The 19,601-nt window shown below is 38.5% G+C and overlaps 1 protein-coding gene across 1 annotated transcript in view; it reads right to left on the bottom strand.

Annotated features, from left to right (window-relative positions):
- Nucleotides 1-19,601, bottom strand: part of LOC121900087 (CUB and sushi domain-containing protein 1-like) — a 431,770-nt gene that overhangs the window by 152,748 nt on the left and 259,421 nt on the right. The window contains exons 11-12 of the mRNA XM_042416050.1: nt 3,479-3,582; nt 2,948-3,060 (exon numbers count right to left, since the gene is read on the bottom strand). Of these exons, the coding sequence (XP_042271984.1) occupies nt 2,948-3,060; nt 3,479-3,582 (217 nt within the window). The remainder of the gene's footprint in view (nt 1-2,947; nt 3,061-3,478; nt 3,583-19,601) is intronic.

The raw sequence follows: 19,601 nt of genomic DNA, 5'->3' as shown, positions 1-19,601 counted from the left end.
ATCTGTTCATTCAGACTCTTCTTTATGCCTAGTGTGTTTTCATCCACTGCTCTTCTCTCTCTTCTCCTCCGCCCCCCTCCTTTAAAATTTGACATTCTACCAGACGTCTGTCATCTCGTAACACATGCTCCACCATGCTCCTGGATTCGCTTTGGGCAAATACATCTCAAGGTGAGCAATGTGTGTGTGTGTGTGTGTTCTACACTGTTACTTTCTGGTGGGATTTAAGTACACCCACAAGAACAGAATACTCAGAGAAGTGGTAGGCATGTGTGTATATGTGTGCATGCGTGTGCATGCGTGTGCATGCGTGTGCGTGCGTGCGTACATGGCCCAAAGCTAGCTGTCACGCAGTTGACAAGTGTCAGGATGGATATCAGCGATCTTGAGCCCTTTCTTTCACTCATTCTTTTGTCTTTCTTTCATTTGTTCTCTCACTTTTTTCCTTCCTTTCTTTCTGTTTGAAGAGTTTTACTGGAGTGCATAACATAGATTTACAAGTCAGTACAATACAATACAACATTTTATGTTTTTTTCCTTCCAAACAGCCACATATTATACAAAGTAATCTACGTAATCAAGCGTAGGGAGTACAACAACACACATGGAAGATGGATGTATTAAAATGTTATAACGCAACAGGAAGAAAAAAATACATTGACGGATACTTCAGTGACCTTTCTTGTAGTTTTCTGTGTTTTAGCCCAGTAACTACAAATCATATCAACTTTGCATTCCTGCCAACCATTTCCCGAGGAAAAGCACAACGGTTTCTCTGTATTTCAATATATTCCAGACACATTTGGTTTCAGTTCATGCCAGTGCAGTATGAGAATTTACAGAGAACGGAAACTGCTTGATGTAGGTAATCAATCACAATGAATAATTTACTGTCTTTTCATTTTTTTCATTACTTGGTAGTTGTATGCAGAAAGTCTTGAAAAAAATTCTTCTTTATTGGTGTATCCAACTGCTAGTGTGAAACTAGCTGTCAAACAACATCTGCTGTGTTACAATCAACTACCAAACTATCCATTTTACAGCGTTCATAAGATTATTGTTTGTCATCTGACGTTGGTGGCTATTTAGAAAGTCAAAATAAAGATTTTGAAACTGTGAAATAATCCTAAATTATAAAATATGTGTAATTATAAATAATACTCATAATATACGGAGAGACAAATAGATTTATTCACTTAATAATCATAAATTATGCCAATACAGAGTGCCTGCAACAATGCAACATGGATGGTATCCAGAATCACACTCATACTGCTGACTTCTACTATAGATGAATCTTAAAGACATTCAATGTTAATTTTCAGTTCTTTGATGAGTTAAAAAAAATAAATACATTATTTACATCGTTATCCCTTTCACAGCCAATTGCCATCAGCCTGAAAATTTGGCAGCAGCATTTCACTGAAAGGTTCAATTACCATAATGGGCTGTGTGTGTTTATGATATTAACTCTCTCTTTCTCTCTCAAGCATGCCCATACACACACAGACACAGATGCACACACACACACACACACACACACAAACATACAAAGCTGCAGTGATTAACAAGTGCGACATAACAGCATTCAAAAACAACAGCTACTCACATATATACTCCCTTGTTGGGTTTTTCTGCAGGGCTGGAAAACTGAGAGCTCTCAGGGGTTAACACTGATCAAAGCGTGTAACATTATGACATTATACGATGTGACAGCATCACATATATACACGTGAGGACACACAAACACATACACAAAACATACCACAGGCAGTTGTTCAGTTATCCTGGGGAAAAACAGAAACTGCAAGATCATCTAGAGGTCACTAAACACCGTTTGTTTGTTTCTTCCTTGGTTTCTTTCTAAGTTTTGTTTTCTCACATTTGTAAATCCTTAAACTTTATAATATTAACACTGGGTTTTTCCTGTCTATCTAATGTAAATCTAAGGTGTGCCCACTAATTGTTTTGTCCACTAAAGCCCAGTTGTGAGTGGAGAAAGGCCAATAGCTTATTGCTGTTAACCTCTAAATCAAGATCAAGGCCACCTTACCCCCATGACGAGCCAAGGACATTCTTAACATGATGTTATACATTGCTTGTTTAGCATCACAGTTACATGCATGCACACACAAACACACACACGCACACAGTTTAGGTGGCTATACTGTGCTGATTCCCTTGAACAGTAACTGACCCTGGCCAACACTGTCAGCAACATCACTGAAACAAACATAGCTAAGCAGAACCAAGAGCACAACCTTCATCCCTCTCACGCTCTCTCTTTCTCTCTTCCTCCCTGACACTCCCTCAATCTATCTGAGACACTTTATTTCTTCTCACTCAATTTGTCATTTTGACTCCTTTGTTCTATTCTGTCAATTTCTTGTTGTCCCTCTTTCCCCGTCTCTATGTCTATCAAATTACCTCTCTCTCTATCTGTCTCACTCTTTGTCTCAAGAGAATTCAATTTAGTTAAAGTCGATTTAAAGAGCTGCATTGGTATGGTAAGATGCGGTGTGTAATCTAATACATAAATATACTAAATGGATTGTTCTAAAAATAATAAGTATTTAGAGGAACATCTATATTTCTCCCTTTCACCTTCACTCAATGTTCCTGTCTCCATTTTTATCTCTCTATCAGTGTCAGCTTTGGCATAATATGAAAAATAACCAAGCAAAACGATCAACTGATTGACTCATAATTAATTTATTACCTTCTAGTAATGCACAGTCGCACACACACTCACATGTATACACAAGGACAGATGACAACAGTTGTGTTTACTATTGAATCAGTGCATCAGCAGCACAGTGACTTTCACACTCCATTATGTGAGCCTATATGTCTGTTTGTGTGTGTGTGTGTTGTACAGGACAAAGAGAAAGAGGAATAAAAAAGTGTGAGTGAAAAGTTGTATTTAAACTTTAGTAGGAGGCCATACCTTCGTAGACTGCCTTGAACCCCGCTGAACCGATTGTATCATCTGACTGCAGGTGTAGCCACATCTGATTGGACAAGCTAACGATGAGGTCAGGGACACTGGAGCCGGTGAGTCTACACAGACAGACAAACAGATATTAACAAAAAACATTGATAAGCATTACTGGTTTATCACTTTCCACTTTTGACTCAAAACAGACTTTCATTCACATATCTAAAATAACATTCTATTAATAATTCAATGGCCTAATTTGTGAGTGATGTATGGCATTGTTTGTGTGTATTGTGAAAGTCCACATTCCTATTACACACAGTGTTCAGTGTATGGACATGAATATGGACCATATGTACTCCCACAGTTTCGTAAAAAACATTGTAAGTCAATAACACATTCCAATATATCCAATGTGTACCTGCACAATAGCTTCAGTGTGTCCCCAGCTGTCCCTCTGATTGCCACCATTATCTTACCGTATACTGTTTCATGTCAATAATACTATATTATAGGTCAGTACATATAAGTGGTGCTTACACATAGAGTACCCTCCGAGTGTCTCCTATCTTCCCTCCGTCTCCCACAGTTAGAGTGTCATATCCTCTTTCCAGGTCAAACTCTTCAAATGACAGCTTTATCACCTAGAAAAACACAACAAAAAAAAAGAGCAAACTGTTACAAACACAGACAAGCAGAAAGGTGAGACAAAACAGACAAAACCAAAAAAGACTAAGAGAGAACAAGTGAGACATTAAGTATCAATTTTTGCAGTGATGGTGCGATGCTTTTCCGTTCTTACAACTTACAGCAACAGAATGAAATGATTATACCACTGGAGGAATGTGAAGGCCTAGTATCTTAGTATTTAAATGGAAGTTCTGTGTCACACACAACTGCCCCTATGCTATTTTATGTTAGGGGTTGCATGTTTATAACAATAAATGAATAACATTAATTATGAAGTAGCATTTTGTAAACAAAAAAGATCCCGTTTGAAAAGACTGGCAGCTTTTGCCAACCTTATGACCTCATGACTTCTGTAATGAATACACTTACAGCACAGAGGGATTTTTTTTAAATACTGAAAATATGAACCAGTTTTCTATTATAAGGCTGAGGCTTACCTTGAAGAATGGACCAATGGTGCCGTATTTAATTTGTTGTTCAATGTATATTCTTATTCGCATGCAGTCCTAACATAGACTATACAAAATGTTGGAAACTGATAGCACCATCAAAACCCCAAGAATTCTGGGGAGACCCATGAAACAAATCACACAATTTCATGTGTTTATTTAAATTCAAAAGAAATGTTTGGTTGAATGAGCAAGAGAGGTGAAGAATATTCTATTGTAAAGGGTACTAATAATACCACCAGCATGAGAGAGAGCGACACAACCAGTGGTCTTGGCTGTGACCATTTTCTCATTTAATTAAAGCTGCTGTGCCAAAGGTACAACAGTTAACTTGACAGTGACATATTGGTATTCCAAAATAATTCATCTTTAATCAAAGGCAGCAGAGAGAAAGAGCAAAACTCTGAAACTGAAAGCACCCCGGCTTTTATTTGGCAGGATCCTCCTTTAACATTCATAGTTCCACAAATCACTTCTGGGAGCTACACATCCTGCATCCTACACCCCTCTGCTGTTTAACACTGAGAAATTGAATGTTAAATACTTTACTTGCAGGGACGTTGGTGGTTGTAGTTGCATGCATACAGCACTGGATCATCAATCTACTGCATGTTCTAAAATGCTGTAATACTGGTATTCCATTATTTGCTGCTTGTCCATTATTTATTAGCTGTAAATCATATCCCTGACAGTATGGAAGCTTGCAGATTTCAGCTGTGTTCAGGAAACCTCGAAGAGAAAAGAGCTGGTCTCGATCAGCGTGCCTCTGGTGTATTAGGGGACTAAAATGAACCATAGCCGTATGATATTGTGGATGAGAATCTATAACATGGCAAATCACACTACAGTGAAGAAAAGCATTACCACAAGTGATAAGAGGGTGAAAAACATTTCAACACACTGGAATCAGCTATACATCCCTAAGCCTTTGGCCATGTTTTGTCATAATAAAAATCCCCAGCAAATGTTCAAATAATGTAGAAGCATATGGAACCATCGGAGGGATTAACTGCCATCATGACAGGAATGGCAAAGAATCCATGTATAACTGTAGAAATCTGTAATCACACACATGCTCGAATGCATCCAATCACACAAGCACACATACACCATATCTAAAACGGTGCGAAACGTTTATGCAGAGAAAAAGAAGAAGAAAAAAAAACATGTTTACTTTTGACACCAGCAACTTATATTCAAGATGCAGCTCAATAAATAAAAAAAATGATACTTGTAGAATCTTATCTTATTATACACTGAATGTTGCCGCCTCTGGCGATGTTTAGTCTCACCAAAATGGCTACCAATAATGGGAAAAATATGTAAAATAACATTCTGAGCTATTAACTCCTGGCTAACAATAAATCACAGGAACCATTAATAAAGCATTTTGTTTTATTTTATGATTGTCTTTTATATTTTCCCCTCTATCACAAGGTTCACAGAGACACATGAGTTTCTGTTCATTTTTAAAGATTTATCATTGTCACTGTTAAAATCTTTTTTTAACCTTTCATGAGGACACAATATTTTATCCATCAATAGTGGTGCTGATCAGGTCAACTACCCAGGCATTTAGGGGGACACAGAGACCATTTCTTGGTTGTCAAATATGAGTCAAACTATTACTGGGAATCCACATAGAAAGCAAATGTAAATGCCAAATGTAAATTGTAAATTGTAATTGTAAATTGCGTCGTCTATCCATTCAATCCACATTGACTCCGACCTGCGTTCAGTGTCTCTGTCCACAGAAGCAGCCGTCTGTCAGCTGCAGCTCCTGGGGAGCTGAGAGGACAGCTGCTGGCCAAACTGCCTTCACCAGACTGACTGACAGCAGAAATCTACTGAACCAAAATAGTTTTCATAGTGAAACAGGCAAGACTGGGAGGCTCGATCAATCAATATAGATACCCTTAATAAGTTCAAAACGTACAGCGGGACATTTGTGTGATTTAAACAGCTGTCTGTGCAGATTATGCTTCACTAAACGCAACAGAACAGAGAAAAATAGACTTGGAGGGTAAAAAAACACGGGGGTCCCTGGTGTCTCTCGGATTCAGTGTGGATTGATACATTTAACAAAATGGAAGCGTATCTGGTCGTGAGACGCGTGAGTGACGACATCAAAAATGTTTCAAAAAAACGCTTTCTATGTGAATTGGCCATTAGTTTAATAACTATTTAAAAAAGGCAATGCACCTAAAGACTGCCTAAGACTGCCAATCAGCAAGGTGTTTGTTTTGTAAATTGAGGGTGACACTGACAAAAAGCCAGATAACAGTTACGACAAAACAGATAGAGCTTCAGAACTTGGACTGCAACCCATGTGAGCTTTCCAACTAATGTCTCCTTCATATCTGCAAGCATGAATACATTTGTGTTGTACATTGGATTACTGAACAAGTGACCAAACATATGGTAGCAGTCAAAAGTTTGACTTACATCTATAGGGGGGAAAGTTGAGGTCAGTTTGTAGGCTAGATAGCTAATTAGCCTGCCCACACAGAGGCTCGGAGTCTAAGCAGGCATTTAGACCGAAAAAAGTCCTGCTGTTTAAGGGGCATGTTGCTTCATGAAATGAAATATGATACAGGAAGTCCAATTTGAGTTACAGATCTGTGAATTTGAAGGTTTATCAGATGCCAAAAAGCTGCTCCTATTCAAATGAATGAGAGGGCTATGTTTTTTCATGCAGAGCTAATGTTGGTCTGAACACTGCCTAAGGCCCATTGCATGCTTCTTGCGCCAAGCTCCACAAACAAAATTTGAAACATCCTTGTTGATGATTGGCTAATTAGTCTGTGGGACTCCCAACCCAATCACTTCCTCTTCTGCCTCCAAAACACGCCCGATAATCAGATAACCAACATGTTTATGAAGACGAGAAGGTTGTTGCAGACTATGTGTGCTTCCCTGTCAGAGAGGTTAACCTTGCTGTTGATTGTACAGCAGTAGCAGCTTGTGGTCATAAGGGAGTGAAGCAGAACAGAATCAGAAACAGACTACGGTTATCTGTGCATCCAAGCATGTTTGTGAGTGTGTGTATAGGTGGTTTTCTGAGGTATATCTGTCTTAACAGCTGAAGCAGAATGATGTTTAGGCACACCTGTTTCTCTGAATGTGTGACCACAGTATGGCTGCGTTTATTTGCCTAGATGTCTCTGTCTTTATATGTTTGTGTGTGTGTGTGTGTGTAGACAGTCAAAGCAGATTGCATAGTAGCAGCAGACAGCAGACTTAAAAGAAAGAACTGAAGCGTTATCACACTAAGGTCATTAGCAAAGAAGCTCAGTGCTGCTCAATAGATCCAAATGGGCCTATTTAGAAAGACATTAAGAGCAGCTTGCAACACCAAGCTACATTAGATTAGCTTATTTATTTTCTAAAGCAAAGAAAGACACAAAGAAAGTCAAGAATGAGGGAAGCAACAAAGATTGAAGGAAAATGGAACAGAAGTGCAAACTAAGTCTTTACTAATAATCAATTGAACAGTTTTGACAGAACAGACAACATACAGATTTATCCTTCAGTTTGTTGTCATAAACCAGTCCTCTAAATTGAATTTTGGTTCCTATAGTTCCTACTAGTATTTCAGGAGAGAGTTGCTCATGTTCAAATTTGGACAGTGCAGGTCCAACATCAAAAGAAAAAAAAACAGTGTTTCAGTTTAAGGGTGGATGCTCTTCGAAGGGATAAGTGAAGCATTATCACTTCGAGGTCATTAGCAAGCAGCAGAGCAGCTAAGAGCAGCTCAATAAGCCATTTAAAGATTGTTAAGAGCACTGTGCAATCCAAACCTACAGTGAAATACCTTCAGTCAGTCAGCCAGTAAAGATGTAGTGTTGTGAATTTTAGGGTCTGCTCACGACATGATCACAGCCTGGGAGAAAGATAATAATCTTTTTCTTACTCTGGTCCTAAATTCACAGCAGATGTTTGCCACACAAGTCAAACAGTCTAAGATATACATCTACTGGTCAGTGCCACTAAACATAGTCTTATGGACGTAACAAGCAGTGTACAATGTAACAATTCAGATTATCTGTAGCAACACAATAATGGTTTGCATGCCTACCATGATACGCCAAATCCATTGCCCCAGAAAACAAAAAAAAATCTTGACAATGAAAAACTAAACTGTGTCAGCTGATCTTGACCTCACTGTCCTGACCTTACGTCAGAGTATTGTGAGAGAACACACAGCCATAATTGGGTGGACTAGTTCCTGAATTCCCTCGATGAGCTGAGGCTGCAGCAGTGCTGAGTCACTGCTGAGCAGTAACAGTGTGGAGAATTATCACAACAATATAAATGCCTAAATCAATCAATCAATCATCTATCTATTTATCTGTCTATCTATCTATCTCTCCATCCATCCATCCACAGTCAAATCAATCAAAGTCTTAAAACAAATAACTAACTGAGGAATTTTCATTATAATTTTTTCATTTATTACTTCACTGCTAATCTGTATAAACAGATATCTGCATTTGAATGCAGAATCTGTAGGCAACTGGACAAGATTTTCGTACCAGAAACATTCTGGTTTCCATTTGTAGTCCAAGTAGTATTAACCAATGATGTCTGAGTGGGCTTTGGTTGCATGCAGGTAGGCAGTCCGTGTAGAGAGCAAAGGAGGCATTGGCTGAAATACAATCTCAGAACCCATGGCCATCATCTGATGACAATTTAGCTTTTTATTAGCTTTAAAAAAAAAAAGAAAAAGATCTGTATTCACATGCATACATCTGTTTATAGAGATTAGGCAAAATGACATCTAGACTGTCTCAAGTTGCTAATTGGACTGTAAACAACAGCCAGCGCATGGAAAAGGAAGAGGTGGGATATCCGCTGGCTACACCAGAAGCCCCAGAATATTGGCCATTGCTCCCAGAGGCTAAATTGTCGTAAGACAAATAGCCGATGGGTTCCAAGATTGCTTCACTGCATGCTCAGCAACAGACAAGGTGGCAATATTTAATCTTCCTGCTCAAGAGCACTTAAGCAGGTCACATGCTTCTCTGGATGGTTATTTGCACTTAGGTACTCTGGTCAGAAGGCAGCCTCCCTACCATACATACTATGCTGTTGTGCAGGTTCTAGGTTTCCCCCAAAAAATGAGATTTGATTTTGGCCCTGTTAACATGTCAACACTGCACACATCTTCAGTCAGCCATTTCAACTACAGAATAAGCTGAGGTGACCCCTGCCAAGGGTAAATAAGAGTATATATGGGTATAGGTTTCATTTCGATCTTGGAGGCAGTAACAACAACCTCCTTATTACTATCCCACCCAACACAACCACAAACAGGCTATTTTCACATCACACAGTGATTTCTAAGAGAACATCAAACAGTCAATAGTTTCACTCTAGATTTATTGACCTCTTAACTGACCTGCTCAAAATGTAGCAATCACTGCAAGACAAAATTTCACTGTAACAATTAAGGCATTTACCTGGAATAGCTTTGAACATGTTACAACTGAGCTCACTAGGGGAAGGGGGAGCAACATAAAACCAGATGTTGTTGGTAAAATAAAGTTTTTTATTTACAAGGAACTTAGATCATTATTAAATACAAAATCACAAGAGGCAAACTACAAAGGAAAAAGGGGCTGGGGGTGCTGTTCAAATCAAATAAACAAATATAACCAAACGAGAAAATACAAGGTACAACTAACTTTATCTAAAAGAAACCAAAACAAAAATAAAACCTCACCATCTAATTCTTACTTAACCAAAAACCACAAAAATAGTCAAAACAGCACCCCTGCTCCTAGTGTGACTAACAAAGGAAATTCTCAGTCTGTGTTATCACTAATTAGCAAAAAACTATACCAGGTAGTTAACAAGTACCTCTTACTAGTTTCACAAACAACAGACATCTAACAATTTTAAATAGAAAGGCACAGTGGCAAGCTGTTCAAAGAATCGCAGCCATGCTGACTGACAAGCTGGCTGAGCATTTGTAGATTCAGTCCCAAATTGCACCGTCTGGACTGGAGCGCTGGACCAGGTGCCACTCCAATCAGGATCACCGAAAACACTTACCAGGAAGTGCAAGCATCATCTGAACCCTGGGACCACACAGACTACTTGGCAGGCACAAGAAGTGCACTATAAGGGGTTATACACATGGGGCGGGGGTCGGCGACGGCCGTAACAGAACACATGACACAATGCCTTGTTCATACATTGTTTTCCAACAAGGAAGAACCAACAGGAAAATCTTATACTTTGAGGCCTGAGTACATATTTTTTACAAGTTGGCACCCCCAACTTAAACACTTAAATACCCAGAAATCATATAATGTCAGCTGCACACCACTGGTGATTATAAACTTAGGTGGTTAAAGATTGAGGAAGCTGCAGTGGACTAACAAGAAAAGCTAAATATTTTACGTTGACTTACCTCCTGTTCACACTGATGATGTCATAGTCAAGACCACACTCAATATCAGAATTTTCCTGATGTCTTAACTGGGTTGGGTCAGGTTTGCCAAAGTCTTCTCTGCTGCAGACTCAGTGGAACTTAACAGAGGTGTGTTTTTACATAGTGTGCCTTGTGGAATTTAAATGCTTTCTCTACTACCGCAAGTCAAAAATAAATTGCCAGGCAAAAGTTTAAGCCCTGTACTGAGATGACCCCTCGTCAGAAGTAGTACAGAGAGGGAACAGCTGTCCCGAAAGCAGAGTGTACTAGAATTCCCTTGCTGAGATTGTGCAGCTATGTAGAGTCATTGGTGAGCTGCCACAATGGCAGTTTGGGGCTTTTTTTCCAATAGATTACTTTTAGTCTTTCAGCCAAATAAACAAGTGTAGAATAACCTGAAACTCTATTTGAGGACACGACCTACAACACCCCCTTCATGCATGAGCAAGTTTTATTCAAAGTGTAATCACTTACACAAAACAAACTACCTGCAATCATTAATTCATCAAATTACTCAACTGACTAACGATATAAGTATGGAGAGAGACACATTTCTTTTTTTTTCTCAGAAGCATTTCATTGAGTCTAATCTGAATTTTAAGTGCACTTTCGCTGCTCATTGCAGCTCAAGAGAGCGTTATAAATCATCTTTACAGTGCACTGCTTCTTTCAGCTACAGTGAAATTTACAATGAACACACACCGTGCAGTTGGGCAAAGAGGGACAAACACAGCAACTGCAAATACCAAGCCACTGCTTGGAGATTCTCTTCCAAACAATTCATTTAGATCAGCAGTGAAGAGCATCTGCAGACTGTTAACCAGCACAAAGCAGTCACTTCTGCAGCTGAATGTACATAGAGCTCTAAGTTCAATGCAACAGCCCCACGCAGTGCACTAGACGAGAGCATTAGCTAGTAGTTTAGCAAAAGGGTGAACTCATTAACTGAGTGTTATTTCTTAAAGTTCACCTGAAATCACATCTAGTCATCCCTTTTTAAAGTCAAAAATAATTAGATGAATAAAATGAATGAAAAAGTGTTTTTTTTTTTAAAATGTAAATAGCAGATAGCAGGCAGAGCTCCAGCAGCACTGTCAGAGCAACGAGAGACGAAGTAAACAAACTTGCACTGTAAATATAACTCAGATATGCATTTGAGCGGATCTGAGTTACATTTGCAGGTATATTAATATGCTTTTTAATGTGCTGCAGCTGAGCAGCTAATTAGCTATCTAGTCTGCTAACTGATGTTGAAGGGCTGTATGGAAACAAGTCCTCCATCTACATAGATAGAAAACAGTATTCTGTCGAATTATGAATGTGAAACTAGGGGGCATCATCATGAAACAAAAAATGTAAAATATAAATTCCTCCCTTTGGGTTTCTGGTATTCTGTAGCAGACCAAAAAGATGCAATTTAGTTTTGGTTGAACTTTAAGTAATACAATATTTCAGAAGACATGTATAGCCTAATTGTTATGTGAGTGCCCTCCAAGGTCTATTGCCAGGCTTTCATTAAAATAAAACGAGGCGGGAATTTGCTGTTCTGTGTGTGAAAAGGCCTGAAGCATTCATTCATTGCTTTTCTTTACATGTTTATTGTTTTCAGGGTCTCAAAGGCCAGAATCTGTCCCAGTATCCACTGGCTAGAGGGCATAGAGCGACCCTAGACAGATGGCCAGGCAATCAGAGGGCTAACATACATATACAATCACTCATTAACAGTCTACCTGACCTGCATGTCTTTGGATCGTGTGAGGAAACTGGATCACCATGGGGAAAACTCACAACAATATGGGCAGAAAACGAAAACAACAGAAAGAGGGCTGGGGCTGCTAACTGAGCCCAGATGCTTCTTGCTTTGAGCCACTGTGCCTCCTCAAATGAACACCTATTTTATTGTTCTTGTTTTTTAAATTTACATTATGTTAATCACAGCTTTTTAAATATTTAGCACATTTGCCGTAAGAGGTGTAGTGTTACATGTTTTAATCAAGCATATTACCTAACTAATAACATAACATTTTGAGATTTACCTACTTTAAACTTATGACTGCACTAATCATAAATCCATAATAAGTAATTCACCACAGAAGTGTGTGAACTTCATTTGCTTCAGATAAAACCAGACGGAAAAAAGAGGTTAATAAATTAGAATCAAGCCTGTGATGTATGTTGTGGAAATCTAACCATACTGTAAGTGATTGACATCCATAACTGACAAGCAGTGCAACCAAACATGTTAGCACATTCAGTGGATGTCAGCTCAGTGGAAATAGGAAAAGAAAGAGGTGACAAAGAAAGATAAAAGAAAGTTTCGACTGAATTACTTCTTATCTGCCCATAAGCGACCGATTTTCTCACAGATGACGTATGTAACAAGGTCATTACAGTATACTATAATGAAAATGGCTTCATTACACAATAGAGGGTATAACATTTCTGGTGATTACTGTATCTTGGGCTGATATGTCAATGTTTTTTTTAACTTATTTATCCTACCTCAGTGTTGTTATATGCTCTGACAAGTGATTTTCTGTTTGGGATAAATAAAGTACCAGTCAATTCAAAAATAGACGGGCAAGGATGATAGCCCGTTGGCTATACCCTGCAAGTACCCAGATGTGCCATGTTTATGCGTTGCAGTCCTGCCCTGAGGTGACCTTTGCTTTAAGTGGTAAGAAAGCAAACAGCTGCTGTCTGGTAAATTAACTCCCCTGTCGAGGTGTTACAGCACCTTTGAGTGCTGTTGACCTGTTGGCTGGACAGTTTAGGAAAATAAACTGCGTACTATGTTTGAGCAACAGCTGTGTGACAGCTCTGTGGAAACGGCAGTATAAACTGTTGGTGATACAGCAGAAAACTACCTGACAACAGTACACTGGTCATTCTTGTGACAATACAAGAATTTAGCAGATGCTTTATTCAAGAATGTTTTACAATAAGTAGAGCTCTAAAATAAAACTTTATGAATGAATTATTAACAATAGAGGAGACCAAAACTAAAAAGTGTGACCTTGGGACATTCATGCATCACCATTAACAACCTCCTTTGGTAGAGAGAGAGATGTTAGGTGCGGGAATGAGAGCCAAAGACAGAGCTAATGCAGTGAATTACAGTAGGTCAGTCAGACTGCCAAATTACAGTCAAAAGCCAGAATAGCAGAAAGCCTTGAAATGAGATAATGTGCTAATTTGGCAGCTATAGGTGAATGTTTTTCCATTACTAAGGACACTGATGGTTATTTACTCTGCACTTTACTGATGCATTCTGCTCAGTCTATGTGATCAAGGTCCATACTGAGCTATGGTCTGTATGTTGTATCATTTTCAGTGTTTCAGAAATTGCACAGTATTTCACTGCAGCAGCAATGATACACAGTACTGACATTCCTCGGACTTCTGATTGATTCCAAACTTTCTTTCAAGGCTCAGGTGAAAAAGGTCTGTAACCTGGTCAAATTCAATCTTTCAAATTTCAGGTTCATTCGAGATTACACGTTTACAGAGGCAGCTAAGATGTATTTGCATTTTATAGTCATTTCCCATATCACTAACTGTTTACCAACCTGGTGGCAGGCTAGCACCACTACTGTAAAACCATTACAGACTTTGTATAGATGAACACTTTAAATCCTTGACAAGAAATCAGTACATTTTCTTCATTGCCGAATGTTAAAAATAAATAACTTGCTGAGTTGGGAGAACATGATTAAATATGTAGATGTATGTCTCATGTACAAGATTATATATGGCTTGGCTTCTCCCCTGCTCCGACAGTTTGTCAACATAAAAGGTGCAGCAAGCAGGGACTGCATTATCCCACTCAGAAAGAGTACTTTCAGTCAGTCTGCATTCTCTGTTAAAGCTGCACTAGAATGGAACTCCATCCCAATAATTATTAGAGAACTGGACACATACGGTTTATTTGAAGCTCATTTAAAGAAATGGTTAATTAGTATTCAGCTCTGTCAGCACTAAAACTCAATTGCACTTTACTGTCCTCAGCTGTCACCTGTCGCCAGTCCGCCCTCATGTACCTGCATGCATGTTTTATTGTGGTTTTGCTTTCATTTTGTCAAACTGATGTATTTTATATACTGTGCATACTCTTTATTTCTGTACTTCTGCTTTGCATGTTTCAGTCAGTGTCTAACAATGAAGCATAATGTGGACTTATTTAGTCCATATTTCTATTAACATTAATATCCCTCATTTTATTGTTTTGCACGTCTTGTATTATGAGCCTCTGTGTTGCATGTTTTAAATAGTACCTAACAATGAAGTATAAGGGTGTCCTAAATGCTGTTTTTATTAACATTGATATTCTCTTTTCTTTTTATTACTGTTCTGCATGCTTATAGGTGATCTCAATAACTTTGTAATTTCAATCTTATCTTATCTTCTGTTTTTAGGGTGACTCTGTAACATCTGTCCAGGGACTACAGATGAAAAATAGCCTCTTGGCTAAATCTGGCGCATTTGCCGCAATGTTTATTAATGTGCACTGTCCCTGTTAAATAAACCAACAAATAAATAAATACATACAGTTAATAACCCAGCTTTAGCTTACAATAACACTAGTGACACTTAGCAGTTCAAAGGACAAATTCAGGTTAATCCCATAAACATTAAACTTAAACTTTGGTTTATTAGAGTTCAGGTTTAATTTAAGTATCTCTGGCCTCAGTTCTGTCTGTAATGATATCACTGTACTCACCAAAGTAATTGGTGAAATCTCGAAACACGGCATGGGCAGTCAGATGATCACACAGGTTGTGAGAAAACTGCCATGTTAGTCAAATTATTTGGAAGAAAAACAAAGGTGAACAGTAAAATTGTGACCCAAACTGTCTGTTGTAAACATCCATTACAGTTACAGACTGACCACCTGGTTTAACTTGGCCCACCATACAGAGTTTTCCTGTACAATAAGGGTTATCAGCAACATTAAAGGCGCACACCCTTTTTTTTTTTTACTTCTAAATAATTTGGACACTAATCTGGTAAAACTGTTGCTTTGTTTACAACTTGATCATCCATCTGCCTGGATTGTTGTCCTCTTGGACCTACAGTACCAGTCAAAAGTTTGGACACACCTTCCCATTCACTTGAATGAGAAAATGTGTCCAAACTTCTGATTGATACTGTATTTTAAAGATATTGCTGCATTCCAAGATTTCAGCAATTACATTGGTGAGTGCGGTGTTATCATAACCGATAAAACCGATGGCCAGAGCAACAAAAATAAAATAATGAACCATAGTTTTCCTTAAACTTAAATATACTGACACCAAAAATAAGCTGAAAGACAAGAAATTGTACTTAACTGTCATGGAATTTACCTTTTTACACCCACTCCATTTTATGGCAATGCACTAAATATTGGGCATTACATCTTCAGCATGTAACAGCTTGAGCAGTAATGCTGTCTTGTTTCAAAACAATGCTTTTATTGGTCTTCAATGGCCTCAATTTCTGTATTAAGTAAAAGTTAACATAATCTGATAGAATGTCACCGAATGTGTCTGCCAACACTGAAGTGATGATGATGATGATCCATGCATGAAAATGACATCCAATACCATAATACCACATACCCACACGCACACACACTAATATGTATTCATCAGGAAGAAGACAGCGATGATTAGAGACCTAATGGGCATGTGTGACGACGCGTTTCAGGGTGTACGTGTGTGAGCAGTCAGGCATGGTTCAGACTTCCACAAAATAATTATCTGCTTGATACTGATGAATCAAATGACTGACACACACAAAGCACACACATACACGCACATTGTTGAGTCTGTCCTCCGATATGGACCCGAGTTTTTTCTCACTACTACCTGAAAGTTGACAGTTTACCCGACAACATATTTCTCACAACCTCTGGCAGTTAGCGATTAAGTTGGCAGACAGAAAACACACAGTCAACATTCATAAAATCAAACTCAACCAGATAACACAAATAATAACACAGACACACACGCACATGCACATATTGAAGCACACAGGCAGCATTTTGCCAACACGCTGTCAGACCATTACAAACTGTATTGATTGTGCTGCTTTTATTTAGAATTTAACAGAATGACAACAGACGCACAACCAGCCGGCATTGCTTATTGGCTATTTAAACCTTCACACCTAAACCTACACAAAGAAGGAACAAAGAGGAACGCATGCTTCGATAAAAACATTCGTCTCTGTCTCAATTTTGTATAACATGATATTGATGAAAGAAGTCATCTGGAATAATAGTCAGTCAGAAGCACAGCAAGGGAGAGAGGGAATAAAGAAGAGGGACAGGGCAGGAGTCTGAGATTGAATTGGAGAAATGTAGGGAGAGAAAAAAGAAAGGTCTACAGAAAGATGATTGTTATTCATCTTAATTCACGCTCATTTACTCTCTTTAAATGTCTTGTTCTCTCCCTAAGCCTCTCAGCACTTTCTCTCTAACTGACCACAGAAAGTATATAAACTTTTTTTTTTTCTGGGTAACTTACATTTAGGATTCTAACTAGTGTGTTTAATCATCTGTCTCATTCCCTATATACACAAATTAAATCCTGATTAAAGATCAATGTTCAAGCGGGAATATATATGTCTTCTACTTAAGGAAGATCGTAAGCTCGCAAAGGAGGTTAAGAAAAAACAAGCCGAGGCCCTTCTGGCATAGTTTCCAGGCAGAGAGATTGCTGATAAAAAACAAACAAAGAACTAGCTGATCAGGCTCAGCAGATATCCCATTAATGGAGGCTCAGTTGAACTTGCTGAGATATAAATACCAATAAAGCATTATAGATATATTTTTTGTTTTTTTCATTCCATGTCTTTACCTTGCAAGACACTTGGATAGTTACGGGATGAAAATTACTTTCAATCTGTCCTCATTTACCCGAATGACAGTGTAACATGTACAGTACTGTGCAAAAGTTTTAGTCACTAAAAGTAAAGTAAGGATGCTTACAAAGAAAAGCTAGAAACTGTTTTTATTTATCAATTAACCTTATACTAAGTTCAGTTAACACAGGAAAGCTGAGAAGAAACGTTTGCCGTGCCTTATAATTTCCAGTCTATAATATGTTTCGATTATTATTTTAATGTATTGTAAGTTTTACAAAGTGTGTCACACAGTGCACTGATGCCATAATACTGTGGATATGTCCTACTTAATTTTATTCCGTGTAGTTCATTTATATTCTATCCTATTGTATTTTATTCCAGTCTAGTCTATAACTGTCTTATCGTCCTGTTTGTCTCTGTCCTTGTCTCTCCCTTTGTGTATGTAGATAGTGACATTCTGCAAATGCCAGCAGCTGTAGTAGCTGATAATCTGTCATTATAGCACATTCTTAATGTGCTCTCAAACCTCAAGCATTCTTAACACACACACACACACACACACGCACACGCGCGCGTGTGCACACACACACACACACACACACACACACACACACACACACACACACACACACACACACACACACACGCACAGGCAATACACAGAATGGATAAAAGACATCTGTCATAAGCTAAGGCTAGATGAATCTATTATACTCTACTGTATTGTATTCTATTTTCAACCCCAAGCAACACATACACACACGATGCTGAACGACTTTTCATCTGTCACCTGACACTAAGCAAAATCACTAATAATATGCAGAACATTTGTCATGATAAAACTTCAAAATGCAGCCATGTCAATTAATCCATTTTAATTATTATTGAGATTCTTTGTAAGACATTAAAAATAAGAATGTCAACAATGGCTGCAAAGATGAAATCACTTCCACAGGACTGTCTTACGATGCAGACCACTCTCCCCTGCCCGATACTGGTTTGAAAAAATCTCCAAAGTGCAAACCTTTTTTATTCTCAAAATGCAAAGTCAGTATTTTTTCTCAACAACTCATTAAAGTCTCGTAGCTGCATGAACAAGATGAATCTTCACAGACATACAGACATACTGTGACACTTGTGAAAACTTTTTCATGGTTTGACAGAAGCTATTCTGCTCTTATGTTACCATTTTTCTCCATCAAGGTCAGAGAGACAGAGAGATGAGAAAAGCCAATTTCTCTCTCCTTTTCCCTCTTTCTTTTAATTTTTGTTCACCCTCTTCAATTTTATCTCACTATTTCTCCATCCTACTCCCTCAGAGGCTCAAAGAGTGAGTAGACTTCATGTATGTCCATCTTTAGAGAAAACTCCAGCGTCACATGTCAAGTACATGCTTGGACATTCAGTCTCTTTTCCCTTTTCTCTCTTTCTGGCGCTCGCTTTTTAGATATGAAGTAGCCAGCTGAATATTCAACCCCGTTTTGTTCGTCTATACTTTTCTTCTGTCTCTTTTTCTGTAGTCTTTCAGCGAGCTCAATGCCATTTTGTTCTCTTTTTGCTGTTCCCTCACCATCTTCAAACTTAACATTTTAGACAAATCAAAGTGAGAGAAGAGGATAGAAGGAGAGAGTAAATGGGAAAAGAGTGGTGCAGAGAAGAGGAGATGAGATGAGGGAGAGAGACAAGGAGAGGAGAGAAGAGTAGAGAATAAAGAACAGAGATGCTAGGAGAAAATGAGAGGCAAGCAGAGGGTAAGGGGGAGAGCAAAAGGAAAGAGTGGAGAGCAGAGAGTACAGGAGCAGGGAAAGGGGAGAAGAAATGAAGACAGGATATGTGACGAGACATGAAGAGAAGATAATACCACAAAAGAAACTGTAGATAGAGAAACTTGAGCTGTTGTACCGCAGGTATATGAATTATTCATGTCTATACAACAATGACTCAACAACAAAGTTGCCTTCACAAAATTGGAGACGTGTGGTGACCATGAGCTTAGCAATGGAGAACAAAAAGGAAACAAACAACGGGCCTTGCTGTGTTATGCCATTTATTTTCTGCCTTTTTTGTCACTCTACTTATTCTCCCATATTCTTTTAACCTGTGATTACCACAGGTAGGTTCTCTTTCATAGCATTCATTTTGTGTCTCACATGGAAAACACTGCTGCATTCTGCCAGCAAGGATTGGCTGGAACTACGGCCGTATTCGTAAGGCAGTGTGAAAACGCCAGTCCTCC

This window comes from Thunnus maccoyii, chromosome 1, assembly GCF_910596095.1.
Source record: "Thunnus maccoyii chromosome 1, fThuMac1.1, whole genome shotgun sequence".
Classification (NCBI taxonomy): domain Eukaryota; kingdom Metazoa; phylum Chordata; class Actinopteri; order Scombriformes; family Scombridae; genus Thunnus; species Thunnus maccoyii.
Note: the sequence above shows the minus strand (reverse complement) of the source record. Positions and strands in the feature narration are given on the sequence as shown.